This window comes from Haliotis rubra, unplaced genomic scaffold, assembly GCF_003918875.1.
Source record: "Haliotis rubra isolate DU_JTF1 unplaced genomic scaffold, ASM391887v1 Scf98, whole genome shotgun sequence".
Taxonomy (NCBI): Eukaryota; Metazoa; Mollusca; class Gastropoda; order Lepetellida; family Haliotidae; genus Haliotis; species Haliotis rubra.
The window spans coordinates 1699152-1717407 of NW_025767723.1; the positions used below are offsets into that span (position 1 = coordinate 1699152).

The window sequence follows — 18256 nt, forward strand, 5'->3', positions numbered from 1 at the left end:
ATGTTTTTTTAAAATCAATCTTGGCAAATTAATATAAATCCGTTTTTACTCAAAGGAATTTTTACCGAGGACTTTTTTCCTACAACCTAATGTTAATCCGTTTTACCCGTTTTGAAATTACCACGTTGTCAGCGATTGTCCCGTGATGACACAATGGCTGCTGGCTAGTCAATGTGTATACAGCGATCAGCTTGTACCTTTGTTGTCATGTGTGCTTGTCAAATAGGTTGAATTATATATTGACATGTTGTTACACAGCATCCGGCCTTTGGGGGTGATTGAAGCAGTCGCGGTTAGTTCAGTTAATTGTGTTTGAAGTGAGATGAAAGTTGGCGAATGTTGGTGTGAAGATGTAATTATATTTTGAACTGTCAAAGTCACCATGGAAAATTATGCTTATTTTGATAGTGGGCACTAACCCGGAATTCGATCTTTCCCATTCAGTACAACACAGTATAAGTAGTGGTAAAATACTAGTAAAGCTGAATTCGAGACAACCGAGGATTCGACACATCCAAGTCCAACATAGCAAGATTCGACTGTGTATGGATCGTGTGGGTAAAGGGGCCCACTTTTATCGCGCACTTTATCAACACATTATTGAAATACAGATCTGAATGCCAAATTCGCTCTATTCTAACAACTGGCGTCAGCACTGAGTTTCAATGATTCAATCAAACCTTTATCAATGTTATTTGATATATTTTAGCTCAATATTAGGTCGGATATTCAAGACCGGCTATACGTTGACGTTTTACATTTCTACGTTTGCAGATACAAAGCAAGAGTCAAAGGTCAAACCAGGTTTTCTTGGCAGCATTAGTCAATGTGAGAACGGTTAATAACATTTAACACAGAAACCCACTCAAAGGTAACATTGCGCAGTATGGATTTGAACACATACATAAACAAACACTACTAAACACAGCTTCTATCTGATCAAGATGGGAATTTATCGTTTCACGAGTTGCCTCCCTTAGACCACACACTCGACGCATCAGCTGTTCGGTCACGCTTGCGAATCCCAGCAGATAAGGATTTCAACGGTATATGTAATGGGTTATCGTGACCTTTGTCAATTTCGACAATCTAACTGTCCGTTGACAAGGCTTCTGTGTACATTTCAGCTGAAATCAATGGCGGCTGACACTAACGAATGGCGCGCCTCAACAGATGGTGAGGCGTTATCTAATTTACTGACAAATTAACTGGACAGATGCGATAGACAGGAGCCCCGGGGTCAGCTCGACTGAACAGAAACATCTACATGTCGGTGTTGACGGGTACATTATTGATCATTGGACGAGTCGTGATACATCACAGGAATCCCCACGCCAAAAACAATCGAACCCATCCTGGAAATCATCCTTTTACCGGGGTAATGCTCGTACAAAGAAATCGGGCCATGTCTGTCGTAAGAGACACCTTATGGGGATTGGGTGGACATACAATATGTGACCCTTGCTTACCCTTACAATCGTTGTTCATGCTATCTACCACTGATTTGTCTGGTACAGACTCGCCACCGATGACATACCGCTATGATAAAGGTTGAGTCTCCTCTGCCGGTAATACCAACGTTAACGTCACAAGTCACACCTAACTCTACTGGATTAATATGCATAATACTATTTTTCGATTTTGACATTTGTTCCGGTGAAACCTCCAAGCGAAACATGCTTCTTTCTTGTTACTGAGGAACTATAATTCCTGGTTCAAAGTACTAAATTATAATTACACAAACTATGGTAAAATATGAAACGGATTGAATTCTTTCGTATATGGAAAATGTTTGATGTTTCTGCATTCTAACACAATCTGGGAAAGAGATTCCATTTCAATATGACATTTTCTTATGTTAATGTCTGCATGTGGGTGTCTACAAAAATAACCAATATTTGGGGGAGGGGGAGACAAGGGGCTAGGTAAAATATCTGCCGAGAAAATTGTGATGAATGGCTGACATAGTTTCAGTTATCCTGTGGTCCTGCGTAGCAAGTGAGGGATTCTATGTATTTTCGCTTTCTCAGTTTAAACATGTATATTATATATTTTAAGATTCTTAGCTGAAGTCGCACATTTGGGGAAGGTGACTTACATGACACCTGCCGAGATATGTTCCTGACGATATGTTAAGTAACGTGGCTACCTCCTTTCATATGAGCGCGACTTCGTTAAAGGACATATACTGAATCACAACTTTTTGAAATATGTAACAAAGGATCAAACAAAGTATACATTCACAAATGATTATTTTCAGCTGAAGAGTAAGCGTTTGTTGTCTCCAAAACACTTCACAGGGGAAAATGAAGCAGTGCATTATTTGGATAGCTAAGCATTGTCAAACATTGAAGAATTATCCAGAGCTAGTCACGTCAGTAAAAAGTTCTCTCAATTTACACGTACCATCGCGGTCTGTTTCTGTGAAACAAAGTAGCGTTCAGCTCGAGGTTAACTAAAAGAGTAGCATTAAAAATAACAAAATAAAGAATACAGGAAGCGTTCATTGGTGAAAATGTTACACACTGTTTCACTATCAAAATATTTGCAATTGACATATTATTTTTCTAACCGATAAACCGTCGGTGTGATAATCAGGTATAATTAGTTGTGCGGACAACTGTTTTTTCGTATGGAAGGAAAAGGGCAGCAGGAAAAAGGCAAAACGAAGTGATTGGTTGATATTATTTACGTGTTTTTATACAGTGGTAACAGCATTATATCATGGCACTTGAGGTGGTGCTCATTTATTGACCTCATTCTTATTACCTGCATTTATCCTGGCAACATATGTGACGGGGGTATAGCTCAGTGGTAGAGCATTCGACTGCAGATCGAGAGGTCCCCGGTTCGATCCCGGGTGCCCCCTCTCTATATATTTTTAAGTGAAATAGTCATCAGTAAAAGTACAAGGAAGTCACACGTATCATACCTGACTAAGACAATCCCACTTTTTGTCAGAGGAGTGTCTACCGTCTACAAGAAGTGTACAGCTAAATAGAAACGGTTCCGACTTTGTACCATGCATCCACAAATACAAAACAGAAATGTCAGTTCACACCCAAGCTAATTTTGAGCGCACGGGATGCTCATGACTTACCCTGATTGACAAAACAATGCCAAGTGGGTGACAGTTGAAGAGGACAAAAACAGTTGTCAGAAGTGGGATTCGAACCCACGCCGGGAGAACCCGACTGCGACCTGAACGCAGCGCCTTAGACCGCTCGGCCATCCTGACTGCTGATAAACTGAGCACACCTGTATAAACTATATCAGCGAGAGTTATATGTATTGGTTTAGACCGGGAAATGCATCCCACCCTCATAGAAAATAAGGTAATAAATCCAGTTTAGACCCCACAAGGGCGGATAAACTGCATATGTATACTTCAAGGAATGTATTGTGAAACGTTCAATGCATTTAAGTCGCCGAGAAATGAATGTACTGGACCTACGATGTGATATCAAGAAACATAGGGATATGGCGTGAGCCCCAGCATATTTTGCTGTGTGTCGGATACAATCAGACAGTTTTCTCTAGGGCACGCTCATTTATTGACCTCATTCTTATTACCTGCATTTATCCTGGCAACATATGTGACGGGGGTATAGCTCAGTGGTAGAGCATTCGACTGCAGATCGAGAGGTCCCCGGTTCGATCCCGGGTGCCCCCTCTCTATATATATTTTTAAGTGAAATAGTCATCAGTAAAAGTACAAGGAAGTCACACGTATCATACCTGACTAAGACAATCCCACTTTTTGTCAGAGGAGTGTCTACCGTCTACAAGAAGTGTACAGCTAAATAGAAACGGTTCCGACTTTGTACCATGCATCCACAAATACAAAACAGAAATGTCAGTTCACACCCAAGCTAATTTTGAGCGCACGGGATGCTCATGACTTACCCTGATTGACAAAAACAATGCCAAGTGGGTGACAGTTGAAGAGGACAAAAACAGTTGTCAGAAGTGGGATTCGAACCCACGCCGGGAGAACCCGACTGCGACCTGAACGCAGCGCCTTAGACCGCTCGGCCATCCTGACTGCTGATAAACTGAGCACACCTGTATAAACTATATCAGCGAGAGTTATATGTATTGGTTTAGACCGGGAAATGCATCCCACCCTCATTGAAAATAAGGTAATAAATCCAGTTTAGACCCCACAAGGGCGGATAAACTGCATATGTATACTTCAAGGAATGTATTGTGAAACGTTCAATGCATTTAAGTCGCCGAGAAATGAATGTACTGGACCTACGATGTGATATCAAGAAACATAGGGATATGGCGTGAGCCCCAGCATATTTTGCTGTGTGTCGGATACAATCAGACAGTTTTCTCTTGGGCACGCTCATTTATTGACCTCATTCTTATTACCTGCATTTATCCTGGCAACATATGTGACGGGGGTATAGCTCAGTGGTAGAGCATTCGACTGCAGATCGAGAGGTCCCCGGTTCGATCCCGGGTGCCCCCTCTCTATATATTTTTAAGTGAAATAGTCATCAGTAAAAGTACAAGGAAGTCACACGTATCATACCTGACTAAGACAATCCCACTTTTTGTCAGAGGAGTGTCTACCGTCTACAAGAAGTGTACAGCTAAATAGAAACGGTTCCGACTTTGTACCATGCATCCACAAATACAAAACAGAAATGTCAGTTCACACCCAAGCTAATTTTGAGCGCACGGGATGCTCATGACTTACCCTGATTGACAAAACAATGCCAAGTGGGTGACAGTTGAAGAGGACAAAAACAGTTGTCAGAAGTGGGATTCGAACCCACGCCGGGAGAACCCGACTGCGACCTGAACGCAGCGCCTTAGACCGCTCGGCCATCCTGACTGCTGATAAACTGAGCACACCTGTATAAACTATATCAGCGAGAGTTATATGTATTGGTTTAGACCCGGGAAATGCATCCCACCCTCATTGAAAATAAGGTAATAAAATGACGTCACGCTATTGTGTATTTGATTCCGAGCCTGGCCATTCTGGACAATATAAACTGACACTACTATAGTATTCTATGCAAACTGTTGATATTATTTCAAACATAACATGGTGCAAATCGACGAAATAACTCGAATATTTTATTCCGGAAGAAAAAATAGCAAAGAGATATGTGGACGATGGTGACAGTAAGAAAGTGTGGACGATGGTGACAGTAAGAAAGTGTGGACGATGGTGACAGTAAGAAAGTGTGGACGATGGTGACAGTAAGAAAGTGTGGACGATGGTGACAGTAAGAAAGTGTGGACGATGGTGACAGTAAGAAAGTGTGGACGATGGTGACAGTAAGAAAGTAAAAGTTCGAATTAGCTTCATCCAGATCACTGGAAGTGAGGAGAACTCCGCACAGTGGCTCTTTTGTCCTGCCCCATACACCGGTGTGCGATAAAAAACTCCTTTGTACACAATACATATAAAGCTGTGTTGTTGTGTCACAAATTTCATCCACACATTTAAAAATGCAAACAATTTTATTTACATAAGTTTACAAAAAATATTTGAAAACTGGATCAATAGCGAACATAGACGGAATGAAATAAGAAATTTAAAAACCCAAACATATCAGTCCCATGGTTGTACGCATATCATCACATTGGTGGTTTATACTGGAGCGTCACTTGTGGTTTGTACCACGAGACTCATGTCGAATGTTACCATTAGAAACCCATCCCGTTCATAGCATGATTTATATACATATAAGACAGAGAGATATAATCATGATGATGATGATGATGATGATGGTGGTGGTGGTGGTGATGTGATGATGATGATGATGATGATGATGATGATGATGATGATGATGATGATGATGATGATGATGATGATGATGGTGATGATGATGATGATGGTGGTGGTGATGATGATGATGATGATGATGATGATGATGATGATGATGATGATGATGATGATGATGATGATGATGATGATGATGATGATGATGATGATGATGATGACGACGGTGGTGGTGATGATAATGATGGTGTGTGTTCAATTACAGTTAAGGACGAAGCCAGTGAAATTAACGGGATATAAGCCAATTATATACAATGAAAGTGTAATGTTTCGGCTGGGTATCATAAAAAGGAGCTGACTACGGTAATATCAATAAGAAAGCAATCAAGATTTCCATTTGTGGTTCATGATATCATGCATGCACAGTTAGTGGTAGCCCAGCGGTTAAAGCGTTCGCTCGTTGCACCGAAGGCCCGGATTCGATTCCCCACATGGGTACAATATGTGAAGCTTATTTCTGGTGTCCCCTGAAGTGATATTACAGGCATATTGATAAAAGCGGAGTAAAACATAACTCACTCACTTAGTTATTGTGATGTGTAACACGCACATGTCGTTGATTTGGGGAAACACGTAAGTTATTAAACTTTCAATTATCAAACACATTGTGAACTACTTTTAATCTCATATTATTTACAAATAACGTAACCCATATGGATGGGAATGAATGTGTTAAGAGGCACCCTTGTATACAGGCGTGTGTCAGTTATGCATGACTACATCTACATGTGCTTGGTAAGTTCAAAGTCGGAAGGATGCATTTCTTAAGTGAAGTGAGTTTAGTTTTACGCCGCACTCAGCAATATTCCAGCTATAGAGGGGCGGTCTGTAAATAATCGAGTCTGGACCAGACAATCCAGTGATCAACAGCATGAGCATCTGCGCAATTGGGAACCGATGACATGTGTCAACCAAGTCAACGAGCCTAACCACCTGATCCCGTTAGTCGCCTCTTACCACAAGCATCAGTCACTATATGGCCGAAAAATTGCCGATGTGACGTAATGTTTTTTAACTCACTCACTCACTACTGAAGATCAATATTCTAACCTGGACCTTCAGGGGTCGCATTTCTTAATAACCAGATAGAAGATCATGAAATACACATATACAGTAAGTTCTCTGATGATTGCCGCTTTGTTGTAGTGATAAATTTACTTTTAAGCAGTTGAACTGCTCAGTGAGAAAACGTGTATTCAACTTCAGTACCTTCACGAATAATATGTATATATATGTTCACTGCATTTAGATACAGTCAGTATTTGTTACAAACTCGTTTGGAAATGAGACCTTTGTGTAACAACTCAGCTTATTGTTTGTAAAGCACCACGTCTTTTCGAAAACGTGTCCTTCGAGGAGCCATTATCGTTGATGTCGTCATCAGAGGAGAGGGAAGAAGAACGCGAAATGTTGGAAGTACTTTGCGAAAACAACGATCGAAATTTCTTTGTCTTCCTCTGATACGTGTATAAATCCTCAAATATCTTTTGAACACAGTCAACGCTCTCTCGCACAGAAATCTCGTAAAATCTCGCACATCCGAGCTCAGCTGCTCTCGCTCTTCCTTCTTCCGTCGAGATCATTCTGTCGTGGCAGCGATCTGCCTGGTTTCCTATTAATATCACAGGCGCACTTGAACACGTGACTTCCGGGAATGGCAGGCTTGTTGACTTCCGGTGATGGCGTTTAGCGTACGAGTTGATGAGGAAACGGAGACGTGAGCACTCGTTGAAGCTGCATCTGTCAGCGATAGAGTACAGCAGAATATATGCGTCCGCCCAACGGATGTTGTCCTCCGTGCGACTGTTTTCGTCCTGTGGTGTAAAGAAAACGTTATTCAAGTTGCATAGCCAAAAAAATAATAATTTGTCACAGCCAATTGTACACAAAGGCTTTGTGACTAAAAGAATATATCATTTTGATGGAAATTCATTTAATTTGAAAAGAAGTCCCAGTGAGGTTGGACATTCAGAACCTGAGGATAATATAGACTTACTTCATTTAGACAGATTGCAGTGTTGAAAGGAGAGGGTGGGCAGGAAAATAAACGGTTCACGGACTGTGAGACAGAGTGGGCCAGTGGCTATTAGTTGTTTCCTGACACATCGTCTGATATAAACCACTATATTAGTGCTGACATCGGCGGTAAGTCCGACTCAGGTATTAGTTTGTTTATGGAATAAATAATTTCAGTATGTGTATTTTATGGGTCAGGCAGGGAAAAATGAAACTTAATATTGTCGTCACGTAAGACTCGACAGTAATCTATAAAGTGCTCTAAAGTAGATATATTTTCCACATTCTTGGTTGTTAAGTTTGGCGGATCCGTTTACCAAGTTTTGGAAAACAAATTGCCTTTGGCTCTGTGAATTGTCTCGGAGAGAGTTAAATGGATGTTGTTGCCACGGGTAGCAATTTTCAAGCTGCCTGTGAAAACTGGAATTACGGTCACTATTACCCGTGACTCACGGGAAACAACAGACGCCGTGGGGATGGGGGAGGAGTGTACGGATATATTTAGTCAGATCAGGCATTACAACCAAAAAGACCGTCATCTTTGTCAGCTCCTTCGACGACCATTTGGCATAAGTGAGTCATCGTTAGTTAAATTCCCATAGACATGTTAATTAACATTTGCAAGAATAATTTTCATAAATTTAGTTTCTGTCGAATTGCTTTCAATACTTATCTACCAGCTGGGAATTCATCTCAGCTACATTACACATAATTTCCATTCAATGTTCCGATGATTATTAATAAAACTGCAACTATTTTCAAAACATATATTAGACATACATAATTAGGCTTATCATGGCTGTCTATGGGATAGATTAAAATTAAGTTGTATTTGTGCTTAATAAGGTGTGATGCGATGACTAATCAACGGAAAGATGAAAGAAAATTATGTACACGTAGCTGAAGATGATTTCAAAGATGTTTGCAAAATATCAAAATAAAATGACTTCTCCTCAATTTATGAAAATTATTCTTGCAACAGTTAATTAACATGTAAGTCTATGGAAATTTCACTAATGATGACTCACTTATGGCCAACTACTGTACATATTTGGTTGATCCACTATCTTTAAAGATACTTAATAAGGTGTGTTCAAGTCTGGGACTAACAATTTACCTTGACTATGATTGAACATGGAAAATAGAGATCGGGGCTAGTGTTTTCATTTTATGGATTTCCAATGCTATAAATATTGGTGGTGTCGAATTCAGTAGGTTCGGTGATCTGACAGTAAGGTTTAATATTTCAATTTGACCTGAACTACAGGTGATTGAAGCTGGGTGGGACATTTGTGGGATTTAAGATGAAGGTGCGTGGTTCGAAGAAGAATACTTCTGCGGGGCTGAAGACCATGGGTCTCAACAGGGAAGAATCTCGAATGCCAATGCGTTTTGCGGATCCTGGTACAAGCAAGGGGCGCAGTTATCTACTGAGCCAAGGGCCAAATGTAGTACTGGCAGAAGAAACAGTAGGAGTAAAATCAGTAGAATTACGGGTATAAAAGAAAATAAATTATGACTGAGAGACAGAAATGATTAACATTAATCAATCAGCTTCAGTAAATGTTTGGACATAAAGCTTATGTCAACGAAAGCCTTTCTAATCTAAACGGACACAGCATGCCCACGCAGCAATAGATCGCCAAACTACGGTGACCTGAACCTAACCTGTTAGAAAATGTCAGAGTTCTGAAGGTGTGGTGTGAAGGTCCTCTCGACCGAATAGTCTCAAAACAGGTGTGCTAATCTACTATATAAAGCTTAGAATATTTTCTGCTTCTCTGCTTAAACATAACCGTGCTGGAGAGTTTGATCTCCCCCAGGAAACGATTAGCACTCCTCACTTGCTCAACACCCTGTAAGGAGCTTTTTATCCCTCTGACGCCGCACGTGTTTGTTGTGGATCTCTCACCTGTCATTTTCTAAACTTTTAAAAAACAGTGTTGTGGATGTCAACTTGCCACGCTGTTGTGAAAAGTCGCCGTTATGCGAGAGAACGTGTGGCCACTGTATATTCAGGGTTGGTCCATGGCTTTTGTCTCTCAGGCATGCACGTGCTCAACGCGCGTTTCTTATCAGGCTGTTATTTCATTGGTTGGAACAATATTTGTGCGATCGAGAGGCCAATGTTTGAACTGTTGTCAACAATTTAAGTTCTTTGAATTTGCCTGAGGATGCGTGGAGCAAATATCACGCTAGAAATGGTAACCGTAATTGAACAATTTAGTATCATCGCCCATTCGGCGATAAACTTAAGATTCGGTGATCTTTAACGTCTTTGAGTAGTATATATGAACTATCAACACGATCAACGGTTAATCGTATAATATACTTATCTCACATTGTGTTTGACGTGAAAGAGATACTTACATGTAAAGGTACATTGAAAATAGGTTATGTAACATGATTACTGGATTTCGTATTATTATAAGCTATCCTTTCACTTTCCTTGCGTCTTAGTGACGTCAACATGGCGACAGTGTATTTCCTGTTATGAATAACGGTTTCGCCGAAAGGTGTCATGAGGTGTTTGTACTGTCCAATCATCTAAACAACACATATTAAGCTATTATGGACGTACCGTAGTCAGTGTATTAAGGAAAGGGGTGAACGTCAGTTCAGGTTTTGACCTGGGCCAACGGACGTTTTGCAATCTTCGTGCTTCCATGATCCCTAATCTACCATAGGTTTAAGGTAGTCATAGCGCTATGGTCGCTTTGTTGAAGCAGTCCCTGGACAAGATGTTAGACAGGCTCATGGTATTTTCTCAGCTCTTAATCCCTTCTTTTCTTTATCCCAATCAAATGTTTGACAACCAAATGTAATGAGGAAAAACCACTAGCTGTACTTATCCTGGCTTATTTCGAACCCTAACCTCTTGACCCGCCTGTGTGCAAAGGTTAGTCGTTAGCAGAGGAAATACGGTATGTTATTTCGACAATTGGTTTCGCATACCTGTGCAGCAGTGTCCAGAATTTCAAAGTGCATGCTCTCTCCCTCCACGTATCTGCTGCAGCTGTAGACCTTCTCTGGAACACATGACATGTATAGGTGTCTGAATGTCATGACAGCATGACAAGCTTACGTGTCAATCTGCTTGTGGTGGTGGTGGTGGAATTGGGTTTAACGTCGTGCTTGAGAATATTTCGCTCATATGACGACGTGCATGCGTGTGTATGTGTATGTGCGGCTGCTTGTACTAGCCCAGACTGAAGCTGGTTTTATAGTGCTAGCCCACTGAGATACCATGCCGCAGTGAAGCATGAATACCCCACTCAGACACATTATACTGACTCCGAGCCGACCAGTCCTTGTTGTACCCATTAATGCCGAGCGCCAGGCAGGGACCAACAAGTACCATATTTTAACGTCTTTTGGTATGACGCGGTCGGGGATCGAACCCGCGACCTTCCGCACTCCGGGCGGACGCTCTAACCACTACACCACGGAGGCGGTCGTCAATCTGCTTGTAAGGACATCACAACAAGCATATAAATTATCACTCTGTGCACCATGACATCCTGTGAAGCCTGTGTGATACTGTCAATATCGGCTTCACGACAAACCCGGGTGCTACTCGGGATATCATATCATGCCAAACCTCTGAATGGCAAGACAATGTTATGTGTTACTCGGTATGACGTTTCTCAATTCAAATGAGTTAACAGTTTTATGCCAGAGTTGGCAGTGTTCAAGCTATGCCAGTGGCAGATTGTAATCAGATTTGCCATTGAGCAAGTGCGTGAGTTTGGGTCTGATCCTGCTTTGAGTGAGTGAGTGAGTTTAATTCTACGCCGCTTTTAGCAATGTTCCAGCAATATCAAGGCGCATATGTCACAAACATTAAAACAGTAAGGTAAGCTACTTGGCAAGACAAGGTGGACAAAGAGTGAGTGAGCAATATTCCATTACAATCACGGCGGTGCACACCAGAAATGGGTAGCACACATTGTACCCATGTGGGGAATCGAAATGTTTAGTTACATGATGCATGCAACTGTAGTCAACTGAAACCCATACTAGGATCACGACAGTAAAACACATTTAGAAAGATTGTCCATATATATCCATAAAGCTTTTATTCTCAGAAAGAATGTTCTACTACCCGCACATGATTAAACAATGTACTACAGGCCTGTCGCCTTTCAGTATGAAATAAAGATTGAGACTTACCCAAGTACGGGTCATATTCACCGATAAATCTCCTCGTCATGAACCGAACTGTCAAAGCTGAAATTTAAAGCAATATGAATGAAGGAAATCAACAATGGGGCAAAAGACAGTTGATCTTGACCAAATTTATTCATGTGTTCAAACATTTAAAGGTCTGTTAAATTTGAGTTATTATTAACCATCTCTTATTCCTATAACAGTTTGTAAAAGTAATCTGTAGCTGGATAGTGTCGTGTAAACATATATTGGTTTTATGAAGACTGGTGTGAGATTTAAATTTGCAACCATGCAGGTGACCCAGATCTATACTACCCATCAAAAGTTTAGACTCGCTTAAATCAATCACTATAAGTTATGTATGTACATATGGTTACAACGAAGATGAATTTCTCCACTAACTTGGTGGAAACATCTGCAGACCTTATGCAGATTAACTGCACGAGGATCATGCATCAAATTGCTGAAAAGCATGTGCAAATATCGTGCATGTGAACAGCTGCGTTTTGGTGTAAAGTTTTGATAAAAAAAATCGTCATTTTTCACCGAGTTTCATCATTTATTGAACACATGATAACAAACTTTTCAACGTACCGAATTTGTTTTACAATTCATCAGCTCATGTATAAACAGTACCTTTAAACTGTATGGATTATTTTACAAAATCGAGTTTAGAACAGTTGACTGAAGTAAGTGGCTACAGTTACACTAGTGAGTCTAAACTTTTGATGAGGAGCATATATAACATATTGATTGCATATTTGTTCCAGTAATAGCAAATTTATTGCTTTCAAAGATATCTAAGATACCCACCAGTAGTTGCGTATTACTAGATTTTGTTTTCTTTAAAGCCTTGCAATCAAATTGTGTATCAGAAAACCTCAAGGTTTGAAAAACTCAATGTTCCTTTGCTATACCATATCGTTAACTTGGTATATCTTCAATTATAGGCTAAAATCAACTGAGGCACGGTAGATCTTCAGTTCGTATATACTGACGTACAAAAGAAAGTAGACACTTGGTTCTTAGGGATGATCTGCCAGTATATAATAATAACAACGACTCTCGTCTTCGTTTTTGTCAATTTAAATGACACGTTCTCTTTCATTCGCCAGGATGGCCACATGTTCGATCCGTCTCGATGGCGATCCTTCGCTTGTAAGCAGCACACGTGTTCTCGTGGCTTTTGCCAAACTGCCAAATGTCTGAGACTCCGGATCACTTTGGGCTTTTCCCTCGCATTAAGATGACGCGCCGTGATATAACTGAATTAGTTGTCAAAGAGAACCCCAAGGTATTCTCTTGTCTGCCTGTTTCTTTCACTGAGACGGCTGTCTCGTGTGTCAACATAACTTACGGTAAATACATGCATTTAAAATCCTGTTTATCTTGAATATTACTACGGATATGAATTCCTTGTATGGAACATCCCTTGATATAGTTTGTATTTATTTAATACTGATGGAGCCTGGGGTAAGGGAAAGAGGGGGTTGTTATGTAGTGAGAATTATAAAACAATTTATATCATATAGCTGCAGATCATTTCGTTATCGCTATTAATGTACATGCATTCGTTAGAATGTTCGGGCTCCCATCTGGCGTCGAGGGGAATAAACAAACGGAAACGTAAACTCTTTGGAAAAAAAATAATAATAATATGAAGCCCATTTCTGGTGTTCCCCCGCCGTGATATTGCTGGAATATTGCTAAAAGCGGCGTAAAAGCCAACTCACTCACTCTTTGGAGAAATATTTTGTTTGCTTGTTGTTTATCGAGACACTCTAGACAGTCTAGACCTTGATTCTAAATGTCTAGCATATGTAAACCAGGATTCGCTGTAACCACTGTGTTTAACGTGATTTGATTTTGTTTCCTTTGTTGTTTTACGCCGCACTCAGCAATATTCCTACCATATGGCGGCGGTTTGTAAATAATCCAGTCTGGACCAGACAATCCAGTGATTGCTTTCATTAGCAGCATCCCGAGCTGGATGGCAGGACGACATGCAATAGGCCAAGCCACCGAACTGGTCATCCGATCCCACAGGTCACCTGCTACCTGTTGCTGGACGCGTGAAGATCCGGGTTAGAATTGATCTTCAGCAACCCATACTTGTCGTAACAGGCGACTAACGGGATCGGGTGGTCAGGCTCGCTGACTTGGCTGACATGCTCAATTGCGTAGATCGATGCTTATGATGTTGATCCCTGGATTGTCCGGTCCAGACTCGATTATTTACAGACTGTCGATATATAGCTGGAATATTGTTGAGTGTTTCGTCAAACAAAAAGCAAAACAAAGAAAAACCTGTTGTTGGGGCCTGTTCTCAGCCTGAGCACCATAGTGTTAGACACAATCTGACAGCTACTATTCCTTACATCGAAAGATATTTCAAAGTCTTTACTACGATTCTGTGTGTCAATGAATGAACAACTACATAAAATGTTAAATCAAAATGTGTTATTTCAAATAATGTCTTGAAAAAATACAATTGACTTTCATATTTTGAAATCATGTTGCACGCATCTTATATCAACAAGGGTCTGTCTCACCGCACGTGACACGACGTCGACTGACGTCACAGTATCACACTGGACAGTAATAAGCACCTGAATGAGATACTGTCAGTTTGACTACATGTTTTTATCTGAAAGCAAATGTGAGGCGTGAACTGATCAGTTACAAAACAGTTAAACTAACAGCTTACATTCAATATTTACATTGTCATCGTAACACAGCATGATCATTACGGCAGTGAGGGGAACTTAACTATGTGCGGCAATGTAGTTGATAATCATGGTGTAACACTGCATAGTACTGTTTGTCTGTTATATATTCGTGTACGTAATCTCTTGAAAATCTGTCAACGCCGTCCACGCTGGTATATGCCTGAATGTGATCCCCCACTGCCTTATAATGGCCTGTAAGTTGGTACCCTGCTTTCATATTTACCTGGACAGGTAACATGCAAGGTGGCGTGCTGATGAGCTGTAAGGCTCAGTCAACAGGTCGGTTTGTAATTTGAGGACAATTGTCGGGGACTTGGTATAGCTGGGTTGGAGTGAACTTTCACAGCATGTTAGGCATTTTCATATTGTTGTCTCAGGCATAGTGACATGGAGTCATTGTTTTAAATTTATTGAATTAAATACAATATCAGTATGTTTTTCAATATTTATTATTGTTAGGTTTCCTATGTGTTGATGCACATGGGCTTGAATGAAGATGGGCATCATTTGATTTTATGTAAAAGTAATTATAGTTATGTAAAATATATATCTACATGTCGCAAATAAAATGAAAACTTGCACATTATCCCATACTTGGAAACAGCTGTCTGAACCCAATTTATATCCAAACAATCAGATGACAGCATTAACTAGATGTAAACTTATAACATTTTGATTGTCTTTCATGCCTCGTGCAAGCTGTTAGGTACGTTTCTGATAATTATTAATGTTATGGATTATTCTAAAATACATATCCCTCTTTTGATAATTCGTCAAGAAATTGAAATGTCTCCAGTCTGCTGTATGTGAATAACCACCTGGTGACCTTATCAAGACCTGATATATATGACCTTAAAACGGTAACGAGTGTTCCAAGGAACAAAACGCCTAACGCCACGAACTTCAAAGTAGGTTTTCTTACTTACCTGATTTTCCCACGCCGTTTTGACCTAAAATGACAATTCGGAAGGGTCGCTGTTTGGCCACAATAGAAATCTTTCTTAAGATTTTCGAACTTGAAACCGGGGAAGACATCGTCCCAAAGTCAGTGAGCATTTCTCCCCGAATCTTACTCTCTTGCCAAGTGCTGGATCAGTAAGCTAATCGGCTCACGATTTGGGCATTTACAGAACGGTTACAAGTTTAGGAGAGATCGGAACGGATTACGCACCACTTAGGAGTTGGACGAATGTTTTTCATAAACAGGGGGGTCAGGTTGAGATTCCAGTTTCATACGACCTGGTTTGAAAATAGAACCCTTATATATATTTGTGTTGTGTATATATCTATTACCTTGTACAGCATTTTGTTATAAAAATGTGTCCAGGATTCAAGTTTGTAATTGGTGATGTTAATACGTTCGTAATACTCCGACCCCTATTGTGCGTACTAGACTCGCCCATGTTAATATCACGGTGAAATAGACTAGCCCTTGTCAATATCTAACGCGACAGAGACAAACAACGGCATGCGGGGTTCGTACGGACGAGTTTGGGGTGATACAATGTTATTGGTCGCAAACAAATTTCCGTTAAGGAATGTAACACGAAAAACAATTAAATTTGATTTGAATCCCAGCGTGAACAAACAGAGTCCGACACAGGTTCCGCTATTATGTTGAGTATGAACTAATTTCGCGGGGTCAACTGAGGTTAATGAGGTTGTTGGCGATAGCGTTCAACATTGTCTTAATTGATTGCGGATTCCGATAGTGTTTTAATGTAAAAATATCCCATTCTAAACACACTTATTATTTTATAAAAAATAACAATTATGCAGTATTAATTTCTTTTAATTATATTTATTGCTTAAATGCCAAATGTCTATAATTTGTTTATAACTGTCATTCAAACAGAATCTTGGATCCGTCCGTAAATTGTATAAATTGACGTTTGTTTAATATTCTTTGTTACTTCGGAGATTAATATTAATTCGTTTGATGTCAATTTGAAACTGTTTATAATTTAACAGCACCCATTTCCACTCGACAACTCAAGCGGACTCTTTTTAGTTGACACCTAGGAATTATGATAAAGAGCAAGCCCGAGTTTCCCTCGTATATATCTTTATCGAGAGGCTGCGTGTGACCTTGTTCAAAAAGGACGTGGAGTGCTGATCAAGCTGTCAACCCTGTGTTAGTCGGCGCCCGATTATTTACAGGCCTATACCTAAATACTTTTGACTGAAACGTAAATTATTATTTACTCTCTTTCTCGCTCCTAATTGAAAATATGAAGTCAAAACAGAACTGATAAACACAAATACCCAGTAGAAGTCCTTAAGTGACTGAGTGAGTGAGTTAGGTTTTACACCGTTGTCAGCAATATTCCGGCAATATCACTCCTTAGGAGACCAGACAAGGGCTCTACATACTGTACCCATGTTGTCATTGAACATTCTACTGCACCTTTAATGATTGAGAGATTTTTGTGGCTAGAATACAGATGTTTCATGTTTGTTGCATCGGGAAGGCGAGCATTTTCGAATGTACGTATTTGTACTAGGACAGATGGTCCATGTCAAACAAACAACACATGTCAACAGCATACTCACACAATGACGTTACAGCACATGCAGTTTGTCTTATCAACTTGCAGAAAGAGTATTTGGTGCCCATTTGTTTGTTTTGTTCAAGGTTATAATCTTTAGTCAAGACTTGTTCACTGACTCCAGTCTCGCGACCACCATGTTATACTTCACCATGATACGTCGAATTATCTGGTTATATCGATTACCCTACCGTTCTGATTTTATCCCGAAAAGTCGAAATACATTGTTATCTTCAGGTAAGCTGTTGTTTAAACTGCACTCCATTGATCGTAGTTGGTGCATTGATAGGTCGAATTCGGTTATGTCGAGTATTTCTGGTTATATCGATTACCCTACCGTTCTGATTTTATCCAGAAAAGTCGAAATACATTGTTATCTTTAGGTAAGCTGTTGTTTAAACTGCACTCCATTGATCGTAGTTGGTGCATTGATAGGTCAAATTCGGTTATGTCGAGTATCCCGTTGCTCTTGTTACCTTGAAAATTCGCTATAACCGGTTAGCTATATGACCTTGATATGTCGAACTACCATGTTAACCATTTAAACCTGTTGCCCTGGTTTAGTTGGTTTAGCCGAATATCTCTGTGAATAGGTCGTGGAAGGTGCTGTCATTCCGTACCACCCCGACAAGTCGTTCTCTTTCACATTAAGGGTTACGGTTTTTGGATTTGAAACCGATTTTAAGCCGCATTTTACTTTCAACCCAGCGATATATATTCTTGCAAGTCCACAAAAGGCTTATAAAACTGCATATGTTGCCAGGTGTGGCTTATACATACACTCAATGGTGTGCATGTTAAGCTTTGTGGGGTACCCTGTCTTCAAAACTATAAGTAGGCTGGGCAGAGTAGCGCCCCTTAGGTGTTCCAGAAGCCTGTTAGAGACGGATGTCTAACGAATGAACATCTGGCACCGATGGCTTTGTACTTTGGTGAAATGAAGTCTGTGCTGGATAGGCCAGTGGTTGACTACATCAGAATCA

The 18256-nt window shown here is 40.3% G+C and overlaps 1 protein-coding gene and 6 non-coding genes across 7 annotated transcripts; 3 read left to right on the forward strand and 4 right to left on the reverse strand.

Annotated features, from left to right (window-relative positions):
• Nucleotides 1-2797: 2797 nt before the first annotated feature.
• Trnac-gca lies at nucleotides 2798-2869 on the forward strand. Its single transcript has one exon. It is a non-coding gene; the product is annotated as a tRNA-Cys (tRNA).
• Nucleotides 2870-3154: 285 nt separating this feature from the next.
• On the reverse strand, nucleotides 3155-3238 carry Trnal-cag. The gene has a single exon. It is a non-coding gene; the product is annotated as a tRNA-Leu (tRNA).
• Nucleotides 3239-3601: 363 nt separating this feature from the next.
• On the forward strand, nucleotides 3602-3673 carry Trnac-gca. The gene has a single exon. It is a non-coding gene; the product is annotated as a tRNA-Cys (tRNA).
• A 288-nt stretch (nucleotides 3674-3961) lies between these two features.
• Nucleotides 3962-4045, reverse strand: Trnal-cag. Its single transcript has one exon. It is a non-coding gene; the product is annotated as a tRNA-Leu (tRNA).
• A 363-nt stretch (nucleotides 4046-4408) lies between these two features.
• Trnac-gca lies at nucleotides 4409-4480 on the forward strand. The gene has a single exon. It is a non-coding gene; the product is annotated as a tRNA-Cys (tRNA).
• Nucleotides 4481-4765: 285 nt separating this feature from the next.
• Nucleotides 4766-4849, reverse strand: Trnal-cag. The gene has a single exon. It is a non-coding gene; the product is annotated as a tRNA-Leu (tRNA).
• A 2264-nt stretch (nucleotides 4850-7113) lies between these two features.
• LOC124265491 (ras-related and estrogen-regulated growth inhibitor-like) lies at nucleotides 7114-15759 on the reverse strand. The gene is made up of 4 exons (XM_046700286.1): nucleotides 15651-15759; nucleotides 11999-12055; nucleotides 10781-10854; nucleotides 7114-7623 (listed from the first exon to the last, which is right to left on the reverse strand). The coding sequence occupies exons 1-4, from the start codon at nucleotides 15757-15759 to the stop codon at nucleotides 7114-7116; spliced, it is 750 nt and encodes a 249-aa protein (XP_046556242.1).
• Between the last annotated feature and the right edge of the window lie 2497 nt (nucleotides 15760-18256).

Coding starts and splice junctions, on each gene's coding strand:
- LOC124265491 (XM_046700286.1), bottom strand. CDS start 15,759: ATGTCTTCCCCGGTTTCAAGTTCGAAAATCTTAAGAAAGATTTCTATT. Junction 12,056..15,650: donor AAACGGCGTGGGAAAATCAG/GTAAGTAAGAAA, acceptor TTTAAATTTCAG/CTTTGACAGTTCGGTTCATG. Junction 10,855..11,998: donor TGAATATGACCCGTACTTGG/GTAAGTCTCAAT, acceptor CATGTGTTCCAG/AGAAGGTCTACAGCTGCAGC.